Source organism: Xiphias gladius, chromosome 2, assembly GCF_016859285.1.
Source record: "Xiphias gladius isolate SHS-SW01 ecotype Sanya breed wild chromosome 2, ASM1685928v1, whole genome shotgun sequence".
NCBI lineage: Eukaryota > Metazoa > Chordata > Actinopteri > Istiophoriformes > Xiphiidae > Xiphias > Xiphias gladius.
In genome coordinates this window covers 1,899,528-1,926,677 of record NC_053401.1, presented here as the reverse complement: position 1 = coordinate 1,926,677, position 27,150 = coordinate 1,899,528, and the positions used below count along the sequence as shown (strand labels likewise).

At 44.0% G+C, this 27,150-nt stretch overlaps 1 protein-coding gene across 1 annotated transcript; it reads right to left on the bottom strand.

The window, feature by feature from the left end:
- Positions 1 to 1,185: 1,185 nt before the first annotated feature.
- On the bottom strand, positions 1,186 to 23,239 carry cand1 (cullin-associated and neddylation-dissociated 1). Its single transcript, XM_040152036.1, has 26 exons — positions 22,487 to 23,239; positions 16,751 to 16,826; positions 16,485 to 16,552; positions 15,987 to 16,141; positions 15,608 to 15,731; positions 14,865 to 14,952; positions 14,593 to 14,761; positions 14,315 to 14,420; positions 14,086 to 14,231; positions 13,400 to 13,551; positions 12,836 to 12,976; positions 12,178 to 12,319; positions 11,321 to 11,529; positions 11,057 to 11,225; positions 10,866 to 10,955; positions 10,175 to 10,328; positions 9,839 to 10,076; positions 8,307 to 8,495; positions 8,048 to 8,191; positions 6,747 to 6,882; positions 6,474 to 6,650; positions 5,717 to 5,812; positions 5,129 to 5,298; positions 4,885 to 5,049; positions 3,959 to 4,066; positions 1,186 to 2,511 (listed from the first exon to the last, which is right to left on the bottom strand). Exons 1-26 carry the CDS (start codon positions 22,552 to 22,554, stop codon positions 2,287 to 2,289), a joined length of 3,705 nt encoding a protein of 1,234 aa, XP_040007970.1. The 5' UTR covers positions 22,555 to 23,239; the 3' UTR covers positions 1,186 to 2,286.
- Between the last annotated feature and the right edge of the window lie 3,911 nt (positions 23,240 to 27,150).

The following is a 27,150-nucleotide window of genomic DNA, read 5'->3' as shown; positions in this document are numbered from 1 at the left end:
GAGAGGAGCTGTTCAGGAGACTCTTCAGTTAATGCTTTGGGCTAAAACTTGAGCCCATTCTTTTTCTTTTTTTTTTTTTTAAAGTCCACGTTTGTTTACACTTTGACACACTGTCACCATTTAAAGTACGCTAAGCTAGCTATTAGCACTGGAATATTTTGATACTGAAGAAAACTTAAAAATGTGATCATTCTCAGGCAAAATCTGGAGTTTTAAAGAGCATTTTTTTCCCCCCTCTGGTTTCAAAGTAGATTCATGGACCTTCAGTCACGTTGCATAATGAGATAATGACCGGCCTCACAAAGTGTAAGTCCCAGTGAATCTAAGAATGTGTGCGCGCAAAGTGTGTGATTAGGTGTGACTGAGTTACGACTCCGAGAAGGACTGCAATTTGTTGACGCAAACTGCTCCAACTGGCCTGCAAACAGTTTTCAAGTAGCTCAATATCCTCCGCAAACTGCGTCACGGCCACTGCTGCTGTAGGAAAAGTCACCAGAGTCAGTCTGATTCATCACCTGGGGACCATGAATGTCTAAAGAATGTCACAACAACCCAGCCAGCGGTCAAGATATTTCACAGTGGACCAAGGAGGTGGATCGGGTCGATCAACGCTGCCATCCACGGAGCCACGCCGCCGGCACGGCTTGGAGACTTGACGGCAGTTTCCAGACTTGAAGATGATATGGGTACTGACAGTATGTCATTGTTACTTGGTTTCGTCCATTAAACTGACCAACGCCTTCCTCTAGAGTCATTTTTTCCAACGGTCTATTTTCTAAACTCTGTCGTCTAAGACCTTCCCCAGCGTTCGGTCTCTGTCCTGCTGGTATTAAGAACACGTGATCTAACAACAGACACTCGAATCGCTCACTGGTTTGCCCTTCCCTGTCGGGCCGTGACGGCCTCATGGGAACTGGGGTTTGTTAACGGCGTAAACAACACTGAAGATTGTCCTTATCGAAACATTTGAAGTCAGCCACACAACATTCTGTTGAGAAAGGCTCCGTTCCAAGGCGGGATTTTTAGTTAGTAGAGTTGGCACAAATGTCAATGGGATTTTGAATGAGGTTTTCTTACTCGGGTTTCACATCAGCTCACTTTGGAACCAGTTTGACCATCCGGAAAAAAAGTTTCTTTGAAGCACACTGACACACACACACACACAAAAAGAAGAGACAGTCGGAGTATGAAGGCAGGCAGAAATGGACCTTTTTTTATTTTTCTCGGGCGATAAACAACAGTGGACTGTCCTGACCAGACCTGACTGAACCAGATCAAACCAGACTGAAATCCGGTTTGTCAAACCAGATAAAACCAGACTAGGACGCAGTAAATCGAACAGGTCCTGACCAGATGGAACTGGTTAGAAACCAGTTTGGGGGCAGCCGGACTCGTGGGAACAAGCGGAACCATCCGAATTCGGTGACTTTGTATCGCAAAGTGTTACCATGGCAACAGCCACACGATACTGTCCTCAGCACGGCCCAGTCAGGTCTGGTCAGATGGGACCTGGTCCAATAATCCCTCCTCCTCCCTCCCTCCCTTTCGTCAAAGGAACGAGGGGAACGAAGGCAGGTCTATTGAATTAAGGTAAACAACGAAGCTGATTGGTCCACAAACAGTAAAATCCCGCCCACCCGCCGTTACCCCCCCAAGCATCCTATCGGTTGCCTACATCATTCGCAAAAAAACAGAGCGAGCCCTTCTCCCATTGGTCACCACAGCCTCAGGCAGGAAAGGCCGTTTTTTTTCCCCCCATTGGTCAGTTTTGATAACACGCCAACTGTCAGTCACTCAGCAGCGGCCAATCAGGTTACAGTACCTGTGGAACTTTTTGGAATAACGAAAACAAACCAAAAAAAAAAAAAAAAAAAAATAGAAGAATGATGTTGAACAGATGACCTTGCTATAAAAACAAACAGGAAGTAGGAGGAGCTTCCAAGCCTCATATGGAACTTATTTTTCTTGAATTTCTTCTTTATTTTTCTCTCTTTTTTTTGTGTTCTTTGTTTTTGTCCTTTTTGTCCGTGTGTGTGTGAGTCAGTCTTCTTCCTTTCTTTTCCAACAGCTGATTTTAGTGCAATGCATCATGGAACGATCAATCGCAAGGAGAGGGTGTGTCACTACAAGTGTAAGAGAGTGTGTGTGTGTGTGTGTGAGAGTGTGTGTGTGTGTGCGTGCGTGCGTGTTTGCGTCCTGTTGTCATGGAAACATGCTGCAGGGTTAGCGCTCCGGCAGCGGGGGTGGTGCCATGTTGCATCGTGGGAACTTATTGTGTCCATCTTTTTAGCTGGTGTCCATGGACTCCATGTTGGCAGAGCTGGAGTCCCTCTGGATGGAGTCGAAGATGGCCGCCAGCTCCTGATTGGACGAGATCTGGGACTGGAACTCCGACATCAGCGGTGACTTCTCGGCCTCGGGGATCGTCAGCAGGGCGACAACGGCTCGCATCGCCGACCGCTTCAGCTCATCCTGCTTCTCGAACTCCTGCTTCACCGAGTTCGCCTTCACCTACGGACAGACGAAAACGTTTCAGCCTGCTGCTCAAAATGTGACCGTTGAAGAGAAATTTATTTTCCCGAAACTGAAGACAGAAAAAACGAAGCAAGGAGAAAAGCTCTGATCATTGCTCTTACAGCCAGTCTCTCACTACCAGCCACGAGCAAAAGTCTAATGAATTCATATACAGGTCGAGCACTCTCATTTTCCCCCCTTATTTATTTATTTTTCTAATTAAATCATGAGCACCAGTCCCCTACACACAGACGTTTCTGGCTCCGCCTTCCTTATGGCGCAGCGTCATTTGGTACAAAGGCTGCCTGCTGGCGGCAGAAAGTTTGTGTTTAGTGGCGCTCAGGAAATTAGAAATTATTATAATACAAGATTAATTCACGACAGAGAAAAACTGTTATTTATCATTATTCTACAGTTTAAACTCAGTGTCTGAGGGAATATTTTTAAAATGATGTTTTAATTACTCTTGGCTCCGGGGTCTCTCTATGTGGGGACAGCCCCAAGCTCAAGATTTCAAGTGCCCCGAGTTGGGAAACAATAACATACACTGTCCAAAGTCTTTGGTAATGAAAGCAGGTGTAACATATTTGATGCCAGGTGAGGCGGACTACCTGTCGCCACGCTGCTGTTTGATATTTGCTGAATACTGCTGTCGTCGCCTGCTCGCATTTTTCAAAAGTTAGTATTTCTTTCAGAGAAGAGAGCAGCTGCGGTCACCATGAAACGGAGTGGATTATCTCCTACAGCTCAAATTTATAAATCTGCCTTCAGAAGAAAAAAAACGGATATTAAACTCCGGCAGTGCCACCAGTCGTGGTACATTGTTACAAACCGAACTGCTGGTAAAAATAATCAAAAAGCAGCAGGAGTCTCTAGACAGTAAAACAGGACTAATTCAGAGAAAACATAGCTACCGAACTGACAGCACAAAAAAAAAGAAAAAACAACATAATAGTAAAAATAGAAGCTGTAAAGATTAGGTTTGTATGAGGCTGGTTGGAAATGAAGAAACAGATTAAATCCTCAACTGAAAAGATACAGATAATAAATAAATTAAGTAAATTAAGGGGGCGCACCGGTGATTTAAAACTGAAGGTCCATAAAGTGACAGATTGACAAAAGAAGCATCTAATCGGTGCCGCAGAAGCAGAGATACCTACATTTTATTATATTTAAAACTTGGACCGGCTTCAAAAGACATGGATAATACAACTACCATAAATCATGGTGAGTTTTTTTTCTTTTGACCCTTCCTGCCTGATCAAAACCGACGTCTTTCCCACTCCACACCTCCAGGATTTAAAGAGCAGGATTACTCAAATAGTGTCCTTCAGTCATTTTCTCTAAACTTGACCAAGCTCCTCAGAAGACATTATACAACTGTTATCGCTCTCCGTTACCAGTAAAGTGTAATACTGGTGAAGCGGGTCTGCTGTTTGTGTACCTTGGTGGTGCAGGTGGCTCTCAGCGGTTCCACCAGTCTGTCCAGTCTCTGCAGAACAGCACTGGGACACAGAGACGACAGTCTGGCCAGCATCAGGAACGTCAGCATCTGAAAACACAACGGCAGCTTAAGTCCACGGTTGGGAATCATTAGCAGGAACAACAGCAGCAAAACTGGTCCGATAGTAGCAGTGGCAGTAGCAATAGTAGCAGTAGTAGTAGTAGCAGTAGCAGCACTAGTAGCAGCAGTAGTAGCAGTAGTAGCACATAAGCGTATGTTTATACCCTGTGCTGTACCTTGGTTGCCGTTTTTAAAAAAAACATTGCTTTATGTCTAAGTTTATATCATGTATTTCTGTCTGTGCTCAATAAAAATAGTGTAAGTGCCATTTATTTCTGCAGCTATCTGGGCCTCCAGAGTCCTTCAAGTGTCAAAAGCTCCCGGTAAATTAGCAGACTCGACGAGGCGAACATCAGAGCCCCTGTGTGTAACCATCCTAAGGTTGTTTTCAGCTGTTGCTCCTCAGACGCGAGGAGATACGGGCCCGGCATTCCTGCCGGGGGGAGGAAAAAAAAGAAGAAACTCCTCGGGGAAACACTGATCGCTGTCACGAGTGCAGCTGATGAGCTGCAGGCACTGAGGGCTGAGGCCAGTGGTTTTTGAGGGAGTGTGTCTGTTGCATTGCTGTTGAGGAAGCTACTGTAAAGTGGGGAAAAGGTCTGAAATGCACTTCGACAGCTGGTCTCAGCTTTGACTACAGGCATAGAAAGCGATTTAGGAGCAACTGAAAAGAGAAGGAGGGAAACTGGTTTTGTTTATATCTGGTATCAATCCTTCTCCTATGAATCTATATACTTCTGAAGACCCGGGTGTTGATACCCTGATAGTAGCAGTAGCAGAGGCGTGTTTTTGGCGTGTGGCAAGACCTTGATGTCGTAGTGGTCCTTGAGGCCGTCCTCTACGTGGTTGAGGAAGGTGAAGATGTCGATTCGGTCCAGGCAGCTGTCCAGCAGAGTGTACATGCACTCAAACGCAGCCTTCCTCAAGTCCAACCCGTCGTCCACCGTGTGTTTGAACGGACCCATCTCCACCTGCACAGACGGGACAGCAGTCAAACACCTGACCCCAGTCCAGCCACTGGTCTGCCTGTGTACTCCGGGTGAGTCTCACCTCTCGGATCAGCTCCTTTCTGACTTTGGTCTCGTTGTAAAGCTGTGGTAAAACGGAGTCCAGCAGCTCTCGGATCAGACTGGGTTTATTGTGGGCCGCGGAGTTAAATGTTACCAAGGCAACGCGACGCACGTTCAGGTCCGGGTCCTCCAGTGTCTTCAGGAAATCACCTGAGGGACAGGAGGAGGAGGGGAATAAAAAAATAAATAATTCAAAATCAGCCAATCAGAGGACAGACTGAGGCTTTTTAAAGTTTGTTTCCATAATCCAAACAGAGGAAACGCTCCAACCCTCTTCTTTTTCAACTACCACTACTTCAACATCCTGTAATCTAGAAACTTTGAGTAACCTCGAGCTCTAGGACTTTAATTCAGATTTCAGATTTCTTTGATACCGTGGGAAGTCAGTCCATCAGTGCGTAAATGATGGTAAATAAAACCATGAAAACTTTGCTGGTTGTAACGGTCGCAACTTTAAAAAAAGGAGCAGTTCGACATCTCTGGAAATACTTATGTGCTTTCGTTTCTGATTGATCTATCCATCTGTCAGGTGTGTGTGTGTGTGTGTGTGTGTGTGTGTGTGTGTTACCTATGCAGTTCTTCAGCAGTGGGTCGATGGGCTGTGGTTGGTCAGAGATGGTGAACTTCACTGCTGTTACCACAGAGCTCCTGGCGTACGACGACCCTACGCACAGAAACAGATCCCAAAAATCAATAAATCAATATTTTACATCAATCATTAGGTGTCTGCTTCGGTTCCAGCAGGTGTTTCATCCATTAATTTATAAATTCTAACCTGTTAACCAATGACACACGTGTTTTGGAGACAGAGGCAGTCTGATTGGTTAGGAGGAGCATGGGGGCGGGATTTATTAAAGATAAGCAATAATCCTATTGGCTGGCGTTTTTGTTTTTGTCTGCCTGAGGTCAGCACCTGTTGCAAGGAAGAAAAATGAGACTTTAACGATCAATAAATCTACAAAATTTTTATAGATTTTTTGATTGATCAACGATTGACTAGCTGACAACTTACAAATTTACAACTTATTGATTATTTTATACAATCAATCAGTTTGGTGTCCCTTCAAAGATCTACAGAAACTTACTGATCTTGTAAAATTCTTTGAGGCAGGTCAGCAGAGTTTATGGTTATTGATCAGAGTAATGATTATGTGACAGCAGGGTTTATCGATTACTGATTACCTGACAGCAGGTATCCTTTGAGGCGTGGCAGCAGGGTTTATTTATTATTAATTCATTATTATTATTAATTGATCAGTGTATTGATTACCTGAGAGCAGGTATCCTTTGAGGCGTGGCAGCAGGGTGTATTGGTTATTGATTACCTGACAGCAGGTATCCTTTGAGGCGTGGCAGAAGGGTTTCGGGGTCAATCAGCGTCAGTTTGCCCAGACACTCAGCCACCACGTTCCTAGTTCCTTCCTCCTGACACTCGCAGTGTTTGAGCAGCAGAGACCAGACTGACTCCACGTACGGTTTCAAACCGGACACCGACGCCGAACCTGAACACAGACACACAGACACACAGATTTAAACCAAACACACACACACACACGCACGCAGACTCGTCTGCAGAGTGTTTGCGCTACTGCTCTTACTGATGATCTCTTTGAGCGAGTGCAGCAGCAGGTACTGTCTCTTGGAGGAGGAGATCTCCTGCAGGACGAAGGGCAGATACTCTGGAAGATTCCCCACCGCAATACTGCCCAACGCATAGGAGGCTGCCGACTTCACCTGAGATGCACAGGCAGGGAGAGAGACAGGTTCAAATCCACTGTACCAATATATAACTGATAAAATAAACTAGACTTTTTTAAACAGCTGAATGTGAGTCCTGAATTCCTTCCTTTTGTGATACTAAACAAACTAGTATCAAAGAAGAAAACTCTAAAACTGGGGACAGACCGTAAGTCGAGCTGAAGCCTGTACAGACTTGACAAAAACCACAACCAACAGTTTCCACCAACTTCAACAGATTTCTTATTTTATTTTTTTGTCTTCATAGAAGTCAAAGTAGCAGGAACTGAACAGCTGCGTTCATACAGAGACACACAACGAGCAACAGACTGTAGTTGCACCGGGGGGGGCAACTGCAAAAACGCCGCAAGACCACAAATTCTTATACGTTCCTGTACCAAACCACAACTAGAATGACCTCCTCATGGTCGTATCCCTCCGCCAACCAGTCAAGTTGCAGTTTAGATCCATGTCTGTCCGGACTCGTATAATATATGTAGTGAAGACTTGGAAGGGATTTAATAAAAAGGTATTAAGTGCATTTTGTCATAATTAGCGTCTGAATTCTTCAGTTGTGTTTTGTGAGGTCACAGGGACCTTTGACCTCCAAGATCTGGGAATGGGACGGAAGGACAGACAAACATTATGACTCCGGCCACGGCTGTTGCAGAAGCATTAAAACTCACACTCAACAAAAGGAGCTGTTCTTGGTAACAGGACTGCAACTACTGATTTCATTTCATTATCAATTCATCTGTCAATTATTTTCTCAATTAATCATTTATTAATCCACGAATTGTTTAGTCTATAAAGATGTCAGAAAATGTTACTATGTCTTCAGATGTCTTGTTCTGTCCGATCAACAGTCCAAAACCCAAAGACGTCCAGTTTGCTATTACAGAAAATAAAGAGAAGCAAGAACTCCTCAGATTTGAGAAGCTGAAGCAAAGTGTTTGAAAACTGACTTAATGATGAATCGATTATCAGAATATTTGCTTTTTAATTTTCTGATGATCAACTATTTTATTTTAAAATAATACTTTCAGCCCTAGACGCTAACAGCAGGGAAGGGAAAGCAATGAAAGTCAACCAGGATTAAACATTCTGCCCGATGGATACACTTCTCTTCCTGGACAGACAGACAGACAGACAGATGTGTTACCTCTTCACTGGAGGAGGAAAAAGCGTCCAGGATGACTGTCTTGAGCTCTGGTTGGCTGCTGAGGTCCACGTGATGTCCCACTTCGCCCAGTGAGAGCAGAGCGAGCAGTCTGATGGAGTCTGTGGAGCGGCTGTTCTTCACATCCTGCCAAGACAAAAACCGTCCTTCATAAAAACCCGCTGTAGGATTTCGGCCACAGAGGGGACTCACGTGAACCTGGGCAGAGCTACAGTATCTCTACGTGGGACAGGTAGTTCACCTGGATGAACTGTCCCACCACAGCAGGCCCCTCGGTGGGACAGGCCCTGGTCAGAGCGGCGACGCACTTAGCGATGGAGCAGTAGGCCTGTTTGTGAGGCAGAGCGGCACTCTGGGAGTAAACTGGACCGGTCAGCATCCTCAGCAGGTCCATGTAGCCCAGACCAGGAGTGTCAGTGGACACCAGAGCCTGAACACACACAGATACACCACATTTAAGTCTAAACACACATTTTGTTAATGTTTAAACAGTAACCAAGGCTTTTATCAACACTGTGACTGTGTTGACATTAAGACACGTGTCAGTTGCCTGCATTCAAACATTTACTGAACATTAATCACTGTCAATAATAAGAATAAAACGACCCGTGTGAAGCTTTAGACACACGAGACTCCGATCTATGAATAATCGTCTCTCACGTTGTGATTGGTCGCACTGGGGGAACGTTCCTGTCATAGTTATTGATCATATTCGAGGTGATGCGAATATTTTTGGAGGATGAAAAGACCAAGATTTAAAAACTGGACTAAATGTGGTTTAGAAGTGAGTTTTTGGAAAATAGGCTGCATACTGTATAGTCTTAACTCGTCTTAGCAGCATTTCACTTTCCTGTGTTTACATTCACCACGTGTTGAAACATAATACGTAAAATATGCCGTTGAGCAGGATTTTTAAAATGTAAAACAGACGCCCGAAAACTTTACGCTCAGTTTTAACCTCGATGCTTTTTCAACTGCAAATCACCATAATCACGAGGCCGTTACTGGGTCGGACGACGGCGTTACGATCGCAGGTCTCCAAATAATCTTCACATCTTCTGCTGTCAGCAGAACTTCGTCCCCATTAGGTTACAGCTGAATAAATAGCTTTAAACATTTCATCCAACCAGCAGTAGGAATCCAGCACTTAACCATCTGTTAAGGAAATTCCAGTCTGCTAAATAATGAACAAGTGGAAAACGCTGAATAGAATGTAGTAGTGTTAGTAACTTATTGACTTGAGTTCAGAGGTGGTTAAACCTGCTTTCTGGAACAGGCCCCAAGGCCTTCGTTTGAAAGAACCTGTCTAATTTGTCCTATTTCTAATATTCCCACGTTATCACCAGCTCCCGTAACTGAACTATATTTTGTGGACTTGCAGGATCAGGCTCGGCCATAGACACACTTATAGACCATAGAAATATTTCATTGAAAACAAAATTAGAAAACAGAGATTCTGTTTGCAGCTCAGACAATTCGAGCCCTAGCTGACTGAACTTATAACTGCAGCCGTGTAGAAAAATCTCCCAGGCTGTAAAGAAAACCAAAGCACAGCCATGACCTGCCCCCAAAATTCAAAACAGGAGCTCACAATAATATTTCTGATTCAATTAAAGGGGTTTTTTTTTTTAAAAGATTTTTTTCTACTGATGCCAGAGATGTGATCGTCTATCTGTTATGACACTCAGTTAAAGGACTTTTGGACATGCGAACCCAGTCGTGAAGTCAGGTGATTACAAACTCTAACACCAGTCTGACAATCCCCCGCTGTACCTGGTAGAAGTCCAGCATTGCGGCGAGCGCTCCGCCCTGCAGCAACGGGGATCGGACCAGCGCGATGAGCTGCTGCAGGATGTTTCCTCCGCTCAGCTGACCCAGCGAAGACGGGTGAGTCACCGCCAGCGTAGACAGGAAGCTCAGCGCCATCTGAGACACGTGCATGTCACTCTCCGAGATGAGAGGAGGCAGCTCTGCCAGGACTGCGTCCACCATGACCGGAGTCACTGCAGAGCTGAAACAAACACACATTCACAGTGTTACTGGGCAGGAGGAAACGGTGGAGCTGATGGCTGTGCGTCTGGTTTACAGGTGTGTGTGTGTTTTTTTTACCTGTAGTTTCTGAGCAGGATGTCCAGAGCAGCCAGCGTGCAGAGCTTCAGGGCTCGCTGGTTCTTGCGGAGGAAGGAGGCGAGGATTGGAACAGCGTCGGGGAGAACTGGCCTCAGATCGATTTTCAACGGAGAGCCAGCGATCAGCGTAAGAGCTGCAACACAAACACACACAAAGAGGACAATCAGGACCTCAGTGGAAAATACTGTGACTCTACTTCAAGGAAACAGAAAAACAATTCAAACTCAATGACAGCAAACCTCTGGAAAGTGTCTATATTCAAATATAAAATCTAAATCTAGTATTCAAAATCTAAACGGTTAATCTCTCACCTGAAAAGATCTCAAACCTTGACTGGTGAAAATTATAACAAATTATAACAAAGCACATATTGTAACAAATATCTTCTACCGATCGCCGCCGGCTGCTGTTAAATGCATGCTGGGATACTTGTCTGAATTCATATAAATCAGCTCCTGAAGATTCTTCGATCGAATGTAATGTTTTACAGACCTCAACAAAGAAAATTTAACACCCTCACATGAATGAATGAATGCTGGCAGATATATAGATTGAGTTTAGAGCATATTAATATGGATACTGTACCAATACTGGATGCAAAATCGCATATAAATTTATCAAAATGTAATAATCACAATGTTTAATGTAGTGACCTGTTATGCACCCTTACCTTTCACCGTCGTCAGTCTCGTGATCTCGTTCTTGAGGCGTTCTAAGAAGATCAGCAACGTTCCTGGGAGTTCGGTGGGCAGGCGGTCACCTACACAACAAAACCCCAAGTAAGGTAACAAGTCGGTCAAAAGTCAAAAGATCAGCATTTGATCTTTTGGCGTATCACTGCGACTGACCGGCGGTGGTTACCTAGGTTACAGATGATCTGACCCATACAGGAGATGGCTCGTTCTTTCACCTCCTGATCGATGTCGGCGGCTTTCAGGCGTTTGATCGTACAGGTGAACAGGTCGTTGATGTAGGGGGAGGGGTCAAAGCTATCCGAGCCCTCCGATTGGCTGTCCAGAGGTCGGATCACCTGGAAAAGACCGAAACGGCAGAATCCTATGTAAACTCTTCACGTGACATCAAGTGTTCACGGGGGTTTACGGAAATTATAGGTTCGACTCCCACCTTAACGAGCTGCTGAGTGACGAGCAGAGCCTCAGAGGTGATCTTGTAAAAGGGGTCTCCCACGCACGCCACCACGGGTGGGACGAGGGCAGGGACGTGGGCGTGGAAGGCGTGAGCGGGATGCGTGACCATGATAACGTGGAGGCAGGCCAAGGCGTCGATTTTCAGGTTGGAGCTGCTCGACTTATCGTTCAGAGAGAAGATGATACCTGAAAAACAAAGATACTGCTATTGCTATTACTGATACCACTGATACTGTGACACTACTGATGCTTGACAAACTAATTTGCATATTATTGCCGCTCCCAGCAAAAGAACTATTGAGGAATACACTCTCGAAACCTCAAGCGTTAAACACTTATCGCTCATCATTAAGATACAAGACAACTGCAGAAAAAAAGACCAGCAATACTCTGCCTGTTATACCCCCTGCACTATACTTTTATTTCCTGCTACTTTTACGATTACTACAGTAGTAGTAGTAGTAGTAGTAGTAGCATTAGTACCAGTAGTAGTAGCAGTAGTAGTAAGCAGTAGTAACAGTAGTGGCAGTAGTACTAGTAGTAGCAGTAGTAACAGTAGTAGCAGTAGTACTAGTACTACTAGTAGCAGTAGTACTACTAGTAGCAGTAGGAGTAGCAGTAGTACTAGTAGTAGCAGTAGGAGTAGCAGTAGTAACAGTAGCAGTAGCAGCAGTAGTAGCAAGTAGTAGCAGCATTAGCAGCAGTAGTACTACTAGTAGTAGCAGAGTAGTAGCAGTAGTAGTAGCAGTAGGAGTATTACTAGTAGTAGCAGTAGGAGTAGTACTAGTGGTAGCAGTAGTGGTAGTAGTAGCAGTTACAGCAGTGCAGTATTACCAGGTATTAGTACTGGGATGTGCTGAGTCAGGGCTCCAGGGAGGACGTTCACCAGCTCAGTCAACATGTTGAAACAACACTGACGGGTTTTGACACTTTTCTCCTTCAGCTGCTTGTGAAGAGCTTTCACTATCATGGGAACCTGCAGAGGGTGAGACACATTCACAGAGACGGACAAAGAGTGAGCGACAGAGAGAGACCACCACCAAAAGCACTTGATGTTTTCTGCGGTTGATGGCGCAGGATGCTGGGGGTTTCCTGTCACTGTCACAACAGAATCCAACCAAACCTAAGCTCTCAAAGCGTCCAGCAGCGCCATCTGCTGCATGAAAACAATACCGCAATCAACGAGAAGCAGATTGTTTACGGATCATTGCAGTATGTGGTATATTTCAACCTATACAAATACTAATACGTAAGGTTGCAACTACAGTTATTTTCACTATCAACTAATCAACAAATAATTTTCCAAATTAATTGTTTGCGGAAAATAAAAAAATGGCTCCTTTTCGACTGTCTAACCAACAGATATGGAGTTCACTATTCTATAAGACAAAGAAAACCTAGAAATACTCACAAATAAAAATCAGCCATTTGTGAATTTTTTTACTTAATTAATTGATACAGTTATTTTTTTTCTTTGGAGTTATAACATCACCTGGCTCTGCAGCATTGTTAACGGTGTGTCTCCCTGCTCCATGGCGTCTGGATCAGCCAACCAGCTCTGAGCAGGTCTGGTCTGTTTAAGCAGCGACAGGTAGGCGTGGAAAACATCTGCCTTCACGTTCTCCTCCCTCTCCTGAAGACACACGGGTATGTCAGGTCAGACACATCGGGTCATTGGGTACGGATTTGTCTGATTTGGTTGATTTATGAGGACGGGGATTGGCCCGATCCACAGGCAAAAGTCGGCCCAATTGACAGAAGGCTTTACTGCAATTCGCCTCCTCGATAGGTAGAAACTAGTTTAATAAAGAGGTAGGTATTGGTGTGATTGACAGTTGAGAATTAGTTTCATCAACAGGAAGAGATGACCTGATCTAAAGTTATCAATTGGTCGGTGAAGACTGGTCGTATTCCCTGGTTTATGTAAGGATAAGTAGGGATCCTTTTAAAACCGCTGCTGTCCAAACTGGTCGATTATCGGTTCTCAACGGCTGGGAGATGGACACGAAGCATCAGAGCAAGGAGGTGATGGAGCAATGGAGGAGGCGGCTCGTACCTTGAAGCGACAGACGAGCGCAGGAGAGACAGAGCGATAGAACTCCGGCAGCATCTCGTGACGGGTGGAAACGACGGCGTCCAAACACTTTGCCGCCGCCCGTCGGACCTTCCAGCTCATGTCGTCATCGTCGCTGTACTCATCGTCACTGCCTGGACAGACGGAGGGACAAACAGACAGATCGTCACGACTCTCGTTGTAATCTTCAAGCCCCTTCACAGATTAAAATTTGGAATAAAACTTAGATTAAAAAGACTAAAAATCTCGAGGGTCACACCTTTGCTGTTCTTAGATACTTGGAGAAGAAAAAAAAAAAAAAATAATAATAATATGCTCAGATAACATGGAAGCCATCTTGTTACCAAAATCGAAAAGATTTATCCTCTGGTACTTCACGAGTTTTCATTTCATTCACCAGTCTGAACTGGATTTTCTTGGCCTGATCTGTTCTCGATTGACCAGGGGTGGGAAATATGGGTAAAATCCATCTATCACAGTAAATGTTGTTTTATATTCCATTTTCGATTTCAAAACTACATCGACATAATTGATGCAAAAGTCATACGAAGATACAATTTTGCCACAAATCCGTCCTGTTCGTTTTTCTTCAATATTACCCTCAATGGACTGATCCACCCCGAGATATTAAACGGACAACTATTTAACCAATACTCATATTTCAGTACCTTGGTAGTCTTCATCGTTCTGCTCAGCGTCCATGGCGTTGTCGTCCTCGTCTTCATCGTCAAAGTTGTAGTTGGGGTCGTAGGTCAGGTAGCGCAGGCAGATGGAGATGACCGTGGGAACGTGGGGGTAAACTTCTTTCGGACACCTTAAACCACAAGGAAAGGATGAAACAAAACGAGAACAAGCGCGACCGTAACGGACTCTGGTAGGTGTCGCCTCTAGAATTACCTCCTCACGAAGGACTCGAAGGCCTGGATGCAGTACTCTCTGAGCTCGTCATCGTCAACGTTACAAAACTTCACTACCAGAGGAATGATCTTCTCCAGGTACTCTCCTGGAGACAGACGGACGGACAGAGAAGTAGGTCAGAGGTGGTGGACAGTCACCGTTAGTACACGATGAGCAAACACTGACGTTTTGAAAGGCTTCATGTGAATTTTGTGTTTTTCCCGCATTTTAAGTTCTCTCTTCTGTTGCATTCCGGCTAACGTGCTGCCCTGTCTCACCAATCCTGTGTCCGGCCTGTCTGCTGATGGCGGCTGTGCACTGGATGTAGGTCCTGGTGGTCGACATGTTGTCGTTCCTCCCCAGCTCGGTCAGAAGGTGTTCGATCAGGTCGATGAAGACCAGATTCCCGCAGGACATCACCAGGTGGCCCAGAGCCATGATGGTCCTCTGAAATATTCACATTCCCGGTGTCACAAGGCAGCAACTACAAATAGCTGAAGACCTATCACAGGTTAATCTGATGAGACAAGGGTTAAGAGGTGAGACGTACCTTTCTGACAGCCAGTCTGGGGGAGGTGAGCTGGGGGAGCAGACAGCTGAGGATGGAGGGATGGAAATTCACCAACAGACCCCCCTGTCTGCAAAAGGAACAGAGAAGTAGACGGTCAGTTTTGGTTTATTTAATTTCAGACCAAATTAAAAGGACAAAAATATCCAGTTTGATGGCGGAGGCGCGTCGGTACGCCAGTTTTATTACATACTGTAGCCAAACATTCAGACGGCAACACCACCACCAACATCTCTGATGCCATTATTACAGTAGCCGCCGTTGTTTTCATAGGGCACCGTGAACGCAGCGCAACGCCCCTGACTTTATTAGCGGTTTCATCTTTAATTAGCCACTAGAGAGAGCAGACACAGGAGGATCAGCAAACCAGGCGCTTTTCCGTCTGGCCGTAGCTACCGTGGCTTGTGAAACCCACCAACACATGATGGTGAACACCCAGTTGGCAGTTTATTAGGTACACCTAGTTCATACTAATGCAGTCTAATACAACACCCAATAAATCCTCCCATCATGAAGGTTATGATCTTTTGTCTATGTCGAAACTGTTTTAGAGAGTTGTTGATTCAACTGTATGATCAGTTTGGAGGCTGCAGTTTATATCATGATATTTCTGGCCAAAATAATCGAGCTTGAAAAGCAGCATCCCTGTTTGGAAGCTCTAAAACACACCCAACAATAAACCCAGTTCTGTAGTTGTGTAACGGACGGACCGACGGGTCCCGTACCTGCAGAGCATGTCAGCCATGATGTCAAGCGCCTCCAGCTGGACAGACACGTCTTCCTGTTTGGCGATGGCGCTCGTCAGACGACCCGTTATCTTCTTACAAACACTGGCAGCTAGAGCGGAGCCTGAGACGCAGACAGGCAGAAAGAGACACAGACAGGCGGGTTAAAGAATGAGACAGGACAGGATGAAGGTGGCAGTACATGGCATCGCGGTACTTTGTAGTATACTTTAGTATTGGCTGTACTACTGTGTTTAACTCTAGAAGATGGTGGCAGTCCTACAGCGAACAGCAGTAATATTTGTAGTTTTTGTGCCATTCGAGTAGTGTACATTGTATACATTTGTGGCGACAGCTGAAGTATTTGAAGTAGCTTTACCACTGGAGGCGGGCGGTAACTCCCCGATCACAGTTTTGAGTCCGATGGAGGAAATGTCTCTGAGTTGTTCTTTGTCCGACAGCATGTTGGTGCACAGAGTGTCCACGATCGTCTCCACCTGGTACTCCTTCACCTTACTGACCAGGGGCCCCAGGCTGACGAAAACAAACGCACCCACGGTTTAAAAATACACACTGAGGGTCAAAGGAAGCTACAGATACACCCAGAGGTTTAAAAAGGAATTGAAATAACACAGTAAAAAACAGCAGATATACCATGAGGATGAACACAGAAATTAAAAATAGAAGTTAAGAAGAAAATAAACAAAAAAACTGATGAAGAAATTAAAATTTAATTAAATTAAATTCACTTAGGCAACAAAAATATGAATTGAAACACAATTCATATAAATAGCTCATTAAAATATGGTCAATTAAAATAAATGAAGATGAAACAAACACACCTAACAGATGTGAATTTTTCAGCGCGTGTTTTTACCATTTGACTGCCAGGTTCTGAACTTCTCCATTCTTGTCTTCCAATAGTTTGAGAATCATCCTCACCACCTGTCAATCAATCAACCAATCACTGGATTTGTTCAAAAACTAAAACTCTTAAAAACTCTCATTGGTCATGTCAGCCTGGAGACAAACGTACAGCATTTTAACACGGACCAGAGTACCAGACACAAACAGTTCGAAACACTCATCTTTGGTAAACCACTATAGACCAGTACAAACCAGTATAAACCAGCATGAACTGACCTTCCTCTCGCTGTCGTCGTCCAGTTTGATTGAATCTTTTTGTAGCTCCGTCATCAGGTCGTTTGTGGCCATAAACCTGGAGGGAAAAAGAAAGAAAGAAAAACAAAGCAAAACAGTCAATTCACTGTGGTGATACATACACAATCTCAGAATTGACACGATTGACATTGAGCCAAAGTGACCAAATGTGTTGACATGGACTCGAAACAAAGTGCCGGACATACACTGTGCGAAGTAAACGATTATTTTCTCAATTAAAAAAGCCAGAAAATAGTCACAAATGCACATCATTTTTTCCTGAAGCCAAAGGGGATGGTATCAGATTGCTTGTTTGGTCTGATCAACCGGGTCAGTGGAAAAAAGAAGAAAAGCAGCAGATTCTTTAGGAGTCGGGAGTTTTCTTGAACAATTACTTTGATGATTAGTTGATTATCAAAATAGGTGGAAATAATGTTTCTGTCGACTGAAAGGTCAGTTAATGGTTTCAGCTCGATTTAAGTTGAGGGCGGTTGCAACGCCTGGTTAAATAGCCCGAAACAATTAACAATCTGGCCGTGTGACAACTGGCTGTTTTTTTTCTTTTTTTCAAACTGACGTGTCAGAATATTTGGTCAACTGTCTTCAGTCTGAGCAGTTCCATGGTCCCATTTCCCTCATGGCTGCTGTCAAAAGACCTGCTCTGAACCGTAAAGACTTGTAATAACATTACTGGACTGGTATTTTATGTGGCTAGCCGAGTCTTGAATCCGGCTGCAATCCCGCTTCTCCCGGATGCCGGCACACAACCACACAGATCATGTCGTTCGGACAATTTCGCAGAGAAACCACAACGTCAAGGAAACGAAAATCCATGTAATCTTGGCGACAGTGTAACTACAGCCACTACAGAAACACAACAAACATGGAAACACTAGGAATTATTAAAGTAAAAGGATGATGACAAGATGGACAATGATGTTGAGAGTCTTGAAGAGGAATTTAGGTTCCTCTGCTCTGCTGGAAGGTTCAGTGTCGTGGTCCAGTGTTCACAGTCGGTCTGAGCTTAGAAGTCTTGGCCACATACAAAGGGTGATTCATGCAAACCCATACAGCATCTGCTCAGCTTAACCTTCACCATCCGATGCATTTGATGTGTACAGCTTGTTGGACACAGCCTGAAAGCCTGAGCTCAGGGCAAAAAGATGATTTCCACTTTAGCGGCACTGCTGCCACATTTATTTTATTGGCTTTTAGCCTCTGAAATGTGTATCAACCAAAATACTGAGTGCTTTCTGCCCTCAAGCTGACCTTTATTTAAATGTTCTGTGTGGTTCTCAACACTGTCCTTTTTGTTTAGAGGGTGGTAAAAAAAAATTGGGAATCTGGATCAATCTTAGATGCCTTTTTAAAAAACAGAAAACAAAAAAACTTCTTTCTGAGAATATCCTCATCAAATTCTTGCTGCTTTAATACAGAGTTATATCTGATGACACCATGTCAATCCAACATTTACATTTTACTCTGTATCACAGCCCGCAAAGAGCACACATCGAAATTAGAGAACCAATTTACAAGTGTGTGACATCTGAATAGCTCTCTGCATTAAGGGAAACATGCACTGAACTCACCAGCAGAGACACATCACCTAAACAGAAGCAGTATTTATCTCTCCTGCAGAGCATCTGCTGATGCACGCTCTATATTAAAGCACTCAGATCGGGAAATGACTCTTTTAGCTCTGCCTGCACAAGGTCAGCAGCAATTTCCACAGCAACGAGCCTGGACACTGACAAGTCCCAGGATTTCAAGGATTTCTCATACCGAGGGGGCTGCTCTCCTCGAGCAGCTTAGAAAGGAGGCTGGTTTGCGCAGGAATCTATGTTAAATGAGGGATTTAAAAAAAATTTTTTTAAAGGATGTAACCAGCTAATTCTGCTGTTCACTGCCTCCGTTTTAATTCTTTGACTCTGATCATTGATTAATTGTTTAAAAAAACATTAAAATGCCAAAAATACCCTTGCTGCTTATCTTGGTCGTATATGATATTAAATCAAATATCATTTGGTTTTAGGTTGTTGGTTGGACAAAGCAAGCAATGAGGTCAGGCTCTGGAAACACTGATGAGCATTTTTCAGTATTTTCCGACATTTCATAGACCAAAAAATTAGTCAAATAGTCAGGAAAAAGGTGACATTTTAAATCAACAATGAAAATAACTGTTTGGGGCGACTCTATTTGGTTATCTTCTTTGATTTTACCAGGATTACAACTCACAAGCCCTGATTGATTAGTCTATAAAACATCAGGAAATAGTGAGAAAAACGACAACATAATTTCTTATGATCAGCGTTTCATAAAGCCCAACCTGATGTCTTCAAATGTCTTTTTTGTTTTAACAGCCCAAAACCCGAAAATACTTAGTTTAATATCACAAAAGACAGAGAAAAGAAGCAAATCCTCAAGTGTGAGAAGCTGAAACCAGAGAATATTTGGCATTTATGCTTCATAAAAAATTTAAATGGGCTGAATCAATATTAAATTAGCTGCAGATTAGTTTTCTGCCAATCATTTAATATTTCCAGCTCTATTAACACTTCTACTTCGCATTACAGGAGACTCAACTCTTCGTTTGCATTAAACAATTTCAAAAAACAACTGTTTCCTTTTTCATTACAGCTCGTTTGGCATCAACAACAACATGATGGGATATCATCATCATCATCATCATGACGAGCATTAACGAACTGCAACGTGAAATCATTGGCCAGTAATACTTACAATGGTGCCTTCTTCTGTATCTTCTGATAAATCACACATTGACACGTTATCCTTCCTAACAGAGCTCCGTCAAGTGTCTCCAGTCTAAGCACCCTGCCAGTGGCTTTGCACGTTTTAGGTCATTAAATAGAAACAACACATGCTTCCAATTCCTGCTGATCATTTTCCAAATCATAGGGCAGAAAGAAGGTAGAGCACCCACTAGGGCCGCAATGATTATTTTCATTTCATTTCCATCCATAAACCCGTTGATTATTTTCTCGATTCATCCATTAATTTCCCCCCCCCCAGCAAGTGGTGAACAATGCTCACTATAATTTCCGTCGCCCTCATATGTTTTGTTTTGTCCGACACATTCAGTTTACTTTCCTGTACAGTTTAAAAAAAAAAAAAATGCAGCAAATCCTAACATCTGAGGAGCTGGAACCAGCAACTATTTGGTATTTTTGCTTAAAAGTGACCAAAAGGATTCGCAGATGATCCAAGCTGTCACACACGAATTCACTATCGATCAAATAAGCGATTACTCAGCTAACTGTTTCAGCTCCAGTGTGCACATCCAAAAACCTTTGACAGGTGCTGGAGCAGAAAACAAACTGAAGGCAGACGTCAGAGTTCCACACACTGTTCACATAACTTTCAATAAACTCGATTTAACAGAGCGACATAATGATCTAACAAAGGTCTTCTATTTACCAAATCATGCCATCAGTTCTTAAATTGATTAGTACTTTCCTGGCAGCCAACGAGTTCAATTATTTTCTATAAAAATCAACTCAAACACTAAAGCAACCTAGTAAAACCCATCCACTCCATTTACAGTACTGAACACAGATCTAAGGCCCTTTAGATGTTTAGATTCTTATCCACCCGACACACACTAAAGGGAGGCATGATGGTAAAAATATTTATTATCGTGATAGTAAAATGAATATTTTTGATATTTGAGAACATCGCCTCGGCCTGTGGGAAATTATACTTGGCATTTTTCAATATTTACTTTCATTTATAGGAGGTGCGGATTCAACCGTGTGATCTTCCCGGAGGATGTAGTGTGTGTGTGTGTGTGTTGCTGTTGAACTGTGCTGCATTTTACACGCGGTTGTTTGTGTTATGAAATAATAGAAACACCTGTCGTTACACCTCAGCAGCGCCACAAACTGCAGCCTCCGGCATGACCGTAAAGTTGAATCAACACCTCTTGTCACCTTGGTCTGTGGAGAATTATAATGGGCTTTATTCAGTGTTTACTCTCATTTATATACAGAGCCACTAGTCGAGTAAAGAAAATAATTAAAAAAAAAAAACCGATAAGTAGATAATGAATCGTGAATTGCAGCCATAGCGTGAAGTTCACTGATAAATAAAAACTATTCGTGGCTTTATTTTTGAAAAACATCCTCACTTTATAATTAGTGCCCAATACTTCTGCACAGCGCTGTACATCAGTGAGGGGGGACTGACCATTAGAAACGTCTCTCAGTTAAATGCAATGCAGCTCAGCAGCAACAAAAACTACAGCCAACAAAAACGTCCATCCAGCCGAATCGACACTTCTCTGAATGAGAAGAAGACTTTCAACAAAAACTGAACCTTGTGAAATTCACGAAGGAGGATTCATTGCACGACTGTTGCATTAACCTGCGTTGGTTTTAGCCCTGTGCACCCAGGAAACTGACAACTGAGTGTATGTTTTAGCTTTTACTCCAGTACACTGTGTGGCAAACAGACTCCTGTCCTTTACCCACTAAGCTGCAAATTAAACATACCTGACGGTTAACTAGTCCGGATGAGGGTCGTAGTCAGGCTAATAGAGAAAGGTGGAGAAAGGTGTGCGAGATTAAGCAGCTTTTCTTATTTAAAGGAAAGGTTAACATTTTTTAAGTCTGTCGTCTGTCTTCATCTGATCTTCAGGTTTCCATGTGAACATTAAAACTGGTTTTGCTTGCTATAATCCTTTCTCTTCACACTGACCATTAAACAATCCCTTCCTAATGCACTTGTAAGTGATGGATGACAAAATCCACAGTCTCGGACAGTCCTTTATCTGAAGCTAACATGAGGCTGCAGATATCCAAATTAGTTTAATGGAGTGGATATCAAAGTTAAAACCTTTTTAGTATTAGTAAAGTTTAAGAGGTTTTTTTTTTGTTAAATGTTATGAAATGTTAACCTTTCCTTTAAATAAAAAAGATGCTTAATCAAGAGGTGTTGATTCAACTTTACGGTCCTGCCGGAGGCTGCAGTTTGTGGCGCTGCCGAGGTGTAACGTGTTGTAACGACAGGTGTTTCTATTATTTCATAACACAAACACCCGCGTGTAACATGCAGCACAGTTCAACAGCAACACACACTCACACACTACATCCTCCAGGGTGATCGCACGGTTGAATCAGCAGCTCCTATAAAACACTTTCAATAAAACCCGAACATTGTCACCTTAACGAAGGAGGGTTCACCTTTGCTTCTACCTGTGCTACCAACGCTACCACACCCCCAGCATCGCCCCCACCGCCACCTAAAAACATGCTAGTTAGCAGAAACATGCCACACACCACATCATTGTTGGCTGGAGAGGCAGTTAGCTGTGATGCTAACTTCTCATGTTAATCCCTATAGCCAGCAGACACCGTAAACATTCAGACGTTAGCTGACATCACGCTAGCTTGCGGCATGACAGAAGTTAGAGCTAACCAGCTAGCAGGCGAGCTAACCGCTAACCGGCGGCGTTCACCGGCAACTCACCTGTCGGTTTAGCGTCGTCAGTGGCTGGTTTCTAACGCTGTCGTCGAGTTTAAACCAAACGTTAACCACTAACTAGCTGGTTAGCGATGTGACGATGATCAGACAGGTGGCAGGCTAGCTGTTACCATGAGGCCTGACAGCGCCAGCCACTGTTTTAACATTTAATAAAAACAGATTGAGCTATAATAATGCGAGCCGGGCAGTTAGTTTGTTTTTCCAGGGTTTTATTTTTACCTGAAATCCTTGTCGCTGGAGGTCATTTTCTCCAGCAGGTTGGAGATGTGGTACGAGGCGCTCGCCATGTCGGTGTTAGCCGTTAGCCTCCTGCTAGCAGACTGCGCTCAGGGAGTGTGTTCCGGCTGCGGGCTGACGGGCTGCTGTGTCTGCTGCTGGCTGCTTCACCCTCCTGCTAGTCTGTGTTTTTGAGGTAAAGTGTGTGTGGTTGTGGTTCTGTTTCTGGTTCTGGTTCTGCTGCCGCCTTCTCTCCTTCTACAGCGAATGTCGCATCCTGGGGCGCGGAGTTTGGTGTGTTTGAATGGAGATCCCGTTCTCTCCGCAGAGGGGCGGGGTTAGCAGGACTGGACGCTGCGGGGTCGAAGGTCAGAATTTGGGCTGTTTTGGACCGAAGCTTGAGCGCGTTTTTTTTTATTTGTTTTATTAGAGCGTTGTGGTGGAAATGCGGAGGAGTTTTTTTAGCGCTGGGTCGCGTCTCTTCCCTCTCAAATGACCGAAGACGGTAAGGAGCGGCTCTCACATGAGAAACGGCCGCTGCAGTGACGCGAGGATCCGAAAATGCTTTGCACGGACGGAGTCGGGAGACTCGGAGCTTTGAAACTAGGTAGAATCCGTCCAGGTTGTGTGAGGACTGAGTCCGCTACAGACCGCAACACAGCTGAAGGAACAAGGCCAACGCGTCCCACAGGTGTGTTTTGGAAGGTTAAGCACGGCACTTGGGCAAACGGACTTTCCGCCGCTGCATTCGGCGCACGTAGTGTAAGAAGTAGTGCGTGCACTTGCACGTGAACGTGCACGCGCTTTGAGCTCCTGTCCCCTGCTGCTCTCCGAGCCTGAGCTCGTCCCCGAGTCGTCGGGAGATGCTAGAACTGCCCCCCCCCAGTATCCCGGTCTATGAATGACTGTAGAGAACAACGTGAAAGGTGCGCCTGACCTCTTCCTGTGGCCCCGCGCACAGACAGAGGCTGCAGCCTTTTTATTAAATTTCTTTTGTGTCGTTTTTTGCTGTTTTCTAAAAGCTCCTCGGAGGAAAAACCGCGCTCGTCTCCCTCCCGATGTGAACCATCGCCTCCTCCACCTGCGGCAGGTGTCTCTTACTCGGACGCCTCAGAGAGAGCGACTTCCTGTTGGCGGCGAGAGAATCAAACACAAGCGCGCAGAGCTCCACGTCTCTATGCCCGCGTCTGCTTAGAGCTATATTGGGCACATTATCCCCTGCTAAATAATGAATCACCCCCTCACACACACACACACACACACACACACACACACACACACACACACACACACACACGGGAACATTAAAACACACACTGTAATTTCATACCTTCAGGGGAGAGATTGGGGATATTCAGGATGCTATAGTTGTTTACTTATGCTGGTTGAATGCATTCAGTGTGTGTGTGTGTGTGTGTGTGTGTGTGTGTGTGTGTGTGTGTTACATTATGGCTATCTTTGTGAGGACTAGTTTGAGCAACCTGGTACTAGGTTAGGGTAAGGGGTTAGAATGCATCACGTCAATGACAGGTCCTCACGAATGCAGTAAAACAAGGACGTGTGTGTGTGTGCGTGCGTGTGTGTGTGTGTGTGTGTGTGTGTGTGTGGGATGAGTCACAGATCAGTTGAGTGGGATATTTACAAACCCCCAGGCGCTCGCTCTGTGTTGACACATAATCCAGCCACTGACATATGCATGCTTCGATTCCAGTCTGTGTGTGTGTGTGTGTGTGTGTGTGTGTGTGTGTGTGTGTGTGTGTGTGTGTGTGTGTGTGCGTGTGCGGGAGATTGTTTTACTATATTCGACGTGTACAAAAACCGGGAGCCCACTATACTTGTGGGGTCCGACAGCTTTTTTTGGGGGAGGGGGGCGGGCCCAAAATGCTGGACCCCACAGGATTAAATGGCTGTTTGAGGGTTAAGACTTGGTTTTAGGGTTCAGGTTAGAATCGGGTTTAGGCCGGGGTCGGGGTAAGGGTCGGGGTCACTTGTGATGGTGAAGGTTAGGGTTAGGGGCCTAGGGAATGCAGTGTGTCAACGATAGGTCCCCACGAATGAAGTAAAACTAGGATATCTGTGTGTGTGTGTGTGTGTGTGTGTGTGTGTGTGTGTGTGTGTGAGAGAGAGACTTAATGCATTGACAAGCGTTTGACAGTAATCTATGAAATGAGGCTGCTGCTGCATCACAAACACACACACACACACACACACACACAGCCTTCCTCAGACGTCGCTCGGGAAACGACCGTGATCATGACGGCGACGATGATGGAGACGCTGATGATGATGAAAAATCTGATGAAGGTGCGACCGTAGCTACGAAAGAAGCTGGTCAACCCTGTGAAGCCCGGCGCGAGAAAATTCCAATTCTTCAAATCTGAAACAATATTGTGGGATTTTAAATTGAACATATGAGGTTTAGTTTGTATCTTATTTGATTCATGATCAGGTGTGTTGGGCAATTTATTCAGTTCACTTGGCTTTTAGTGGGTTATTTCTACAAAAAATATACATATTTTAGCATTTATTTTATTTATATTGTTATATTACATTTATATTATACATATATAGTAATACACACATGCTTATTATAAATACTGATCTAGTTTTAATTGATCAATTTATTTATTTATTGTTATTATATTATAGTATATTCCACTGCAGTGTATTACTATATATTGTATTGTATACTACTAAACCTCTCAGTATCTCACATGAATAAGATTTGTTTTTGCAGATTCTACACCAGTGCCTATAAAAAACCCCATTTATGTTCACTGGCCTCAGGCGTTGCACCGTGTTTCACTTCCTAGTTTCAAGTTATTGCACAGTTTTTCTACTTATTCTTGTCTCTCCGCTACTCACTCTATCTGCATGCGCCTTTCTAAATGTGATTTGTGGCCTGTTTATCGGATGTTCTGCAGCTGTTTTGCTTACGTTCTTGCTTTATTGCTTTATACTGTACAAAAAGAGACAAATTTCTATTTCTTTCCGCGCTTTTCCTTTCATCCTCAGAAGGGGGTGGTACGTGTCAAAAGGTTGAGAGCCACTGCTCTTAGCAGCTTCTGGAGCGAACGCTCGGCAGTCACGAAGGGGGGGGTAGTTTTCAGGCGTCCGCGTGCAGCGTGTGTTTAATACAAACTAACAGATGGGCTGTCATAAGTGAAGGTTAAAACTGAGCTTGGGGCGTTGCGCTGAGCATCACACAAGGCCAGCGAAAGAAGAACAGCCTTGGCTCGGACACAGCTGCAAGGAAATCTCCGAGAACTTCACAAAAAGCAGGAAAAGGCAGAGTGGAGTCGCAGGTCGTAACATGTTAATGTCCAACTCGGTTTAAAGGTTTGTCTGAAGTTTGGACCCTTTTGTGGCTCCGCAGGCTGATGTCAGCTGTTTTAAACCCTGACACCCTGACTGAGAGTGATCAGAGTTACTGTGTTCACATCATTTCCTACTTAATCTTTTCAAGACTTTATATTCCAGATAGAGATATTCACAGACACACAGTAACTTAAAAAAAAAGCTAGTGGCCATTATATTGTTGTCAGATTTTTAGCCACAATAGCAACGTGGCTGTAGCGACGGCAGCTTCAGTCTGTGGTCGGTCAGTCCACCACTTTGGTCCAGACTGAAATATCTCAACAATTGCTGGATGGATTGCCATGAAATTTTGAACAGTCGTTCGTGGTCCCCTGAGGGGGAACCCTACCGACTTTGATGATTCCCCCTGACTGACCCCTTTCCTTTAGGCCCACCGTGAGATTTGTGGTTTTGAGTGAAGTGTCTCAACCGCATTCATGTTCATACAGGATGAACCGTAATAACTTTTGCTGATCCTCTGACTTTTCCTCTAAAGCCATCATCAGGTCAACACTTTTAAGTTTGTTCAATATTTTGGTTCATGACGAAATCATTTGGGAAATCATTTGGGGCAACCTGCTGGCGGACTAACTGTCTCCACGCTGCGGTTTGATATTTTTTCCGAATACTGCTCTCGTGATTTGCTCGTAGTTGCAGAAGTTAGTATTTCTTTTAAAGAAGAGAGCAGCTGCGGTCACCATGAATGAAGCACAAATTCATAAATCTGATCTGGAGATTACAGTCCTCTGTGCATCAGCAGTGGGATATGATCATAAACCAAACCACAGGTAAAAATAATCAGATTTAACGTGGAGTTTTTCTCTGGGAAAAAAATGGCTGTGGAAGAAGGCGTTTTTTGTGTCCAGTGTGACTTTGCTGTTCCAGCAGCATAATAGCAATTTGAGCAGGGCAGGTATGTGCTCTGTCAGATTCTCACCCGGATTAAACTGTGGAAAATGTGAAATGGCGCATTATGTCAAATTGTAAAATTGGATAATTTTCTGGTTTTGCGTCTGTCAAATGCTGTTGTTGCTCCACCAGTTTTTAATAAGAAGTATCCCTTCGTGGGGAACAAGGTCAGCATTACAACTGCTTAGCAATAGCATTGTCATTGTGAGCATGTTAGCATTAGCTCAAAGCAGATTCGGAGAAAAAAGGATACACGAGACATTTAAACACACATTTGGTTAAAATTCGAGCTTAAAAGTTCATTCTTGACCTCGGAAACATTGGTGGACACATTTCAACTTAAGGTTAGTTTGAATGATCTTCAGCTTTTAAGCAAACATGGACGAGAAGTTCACATGTTA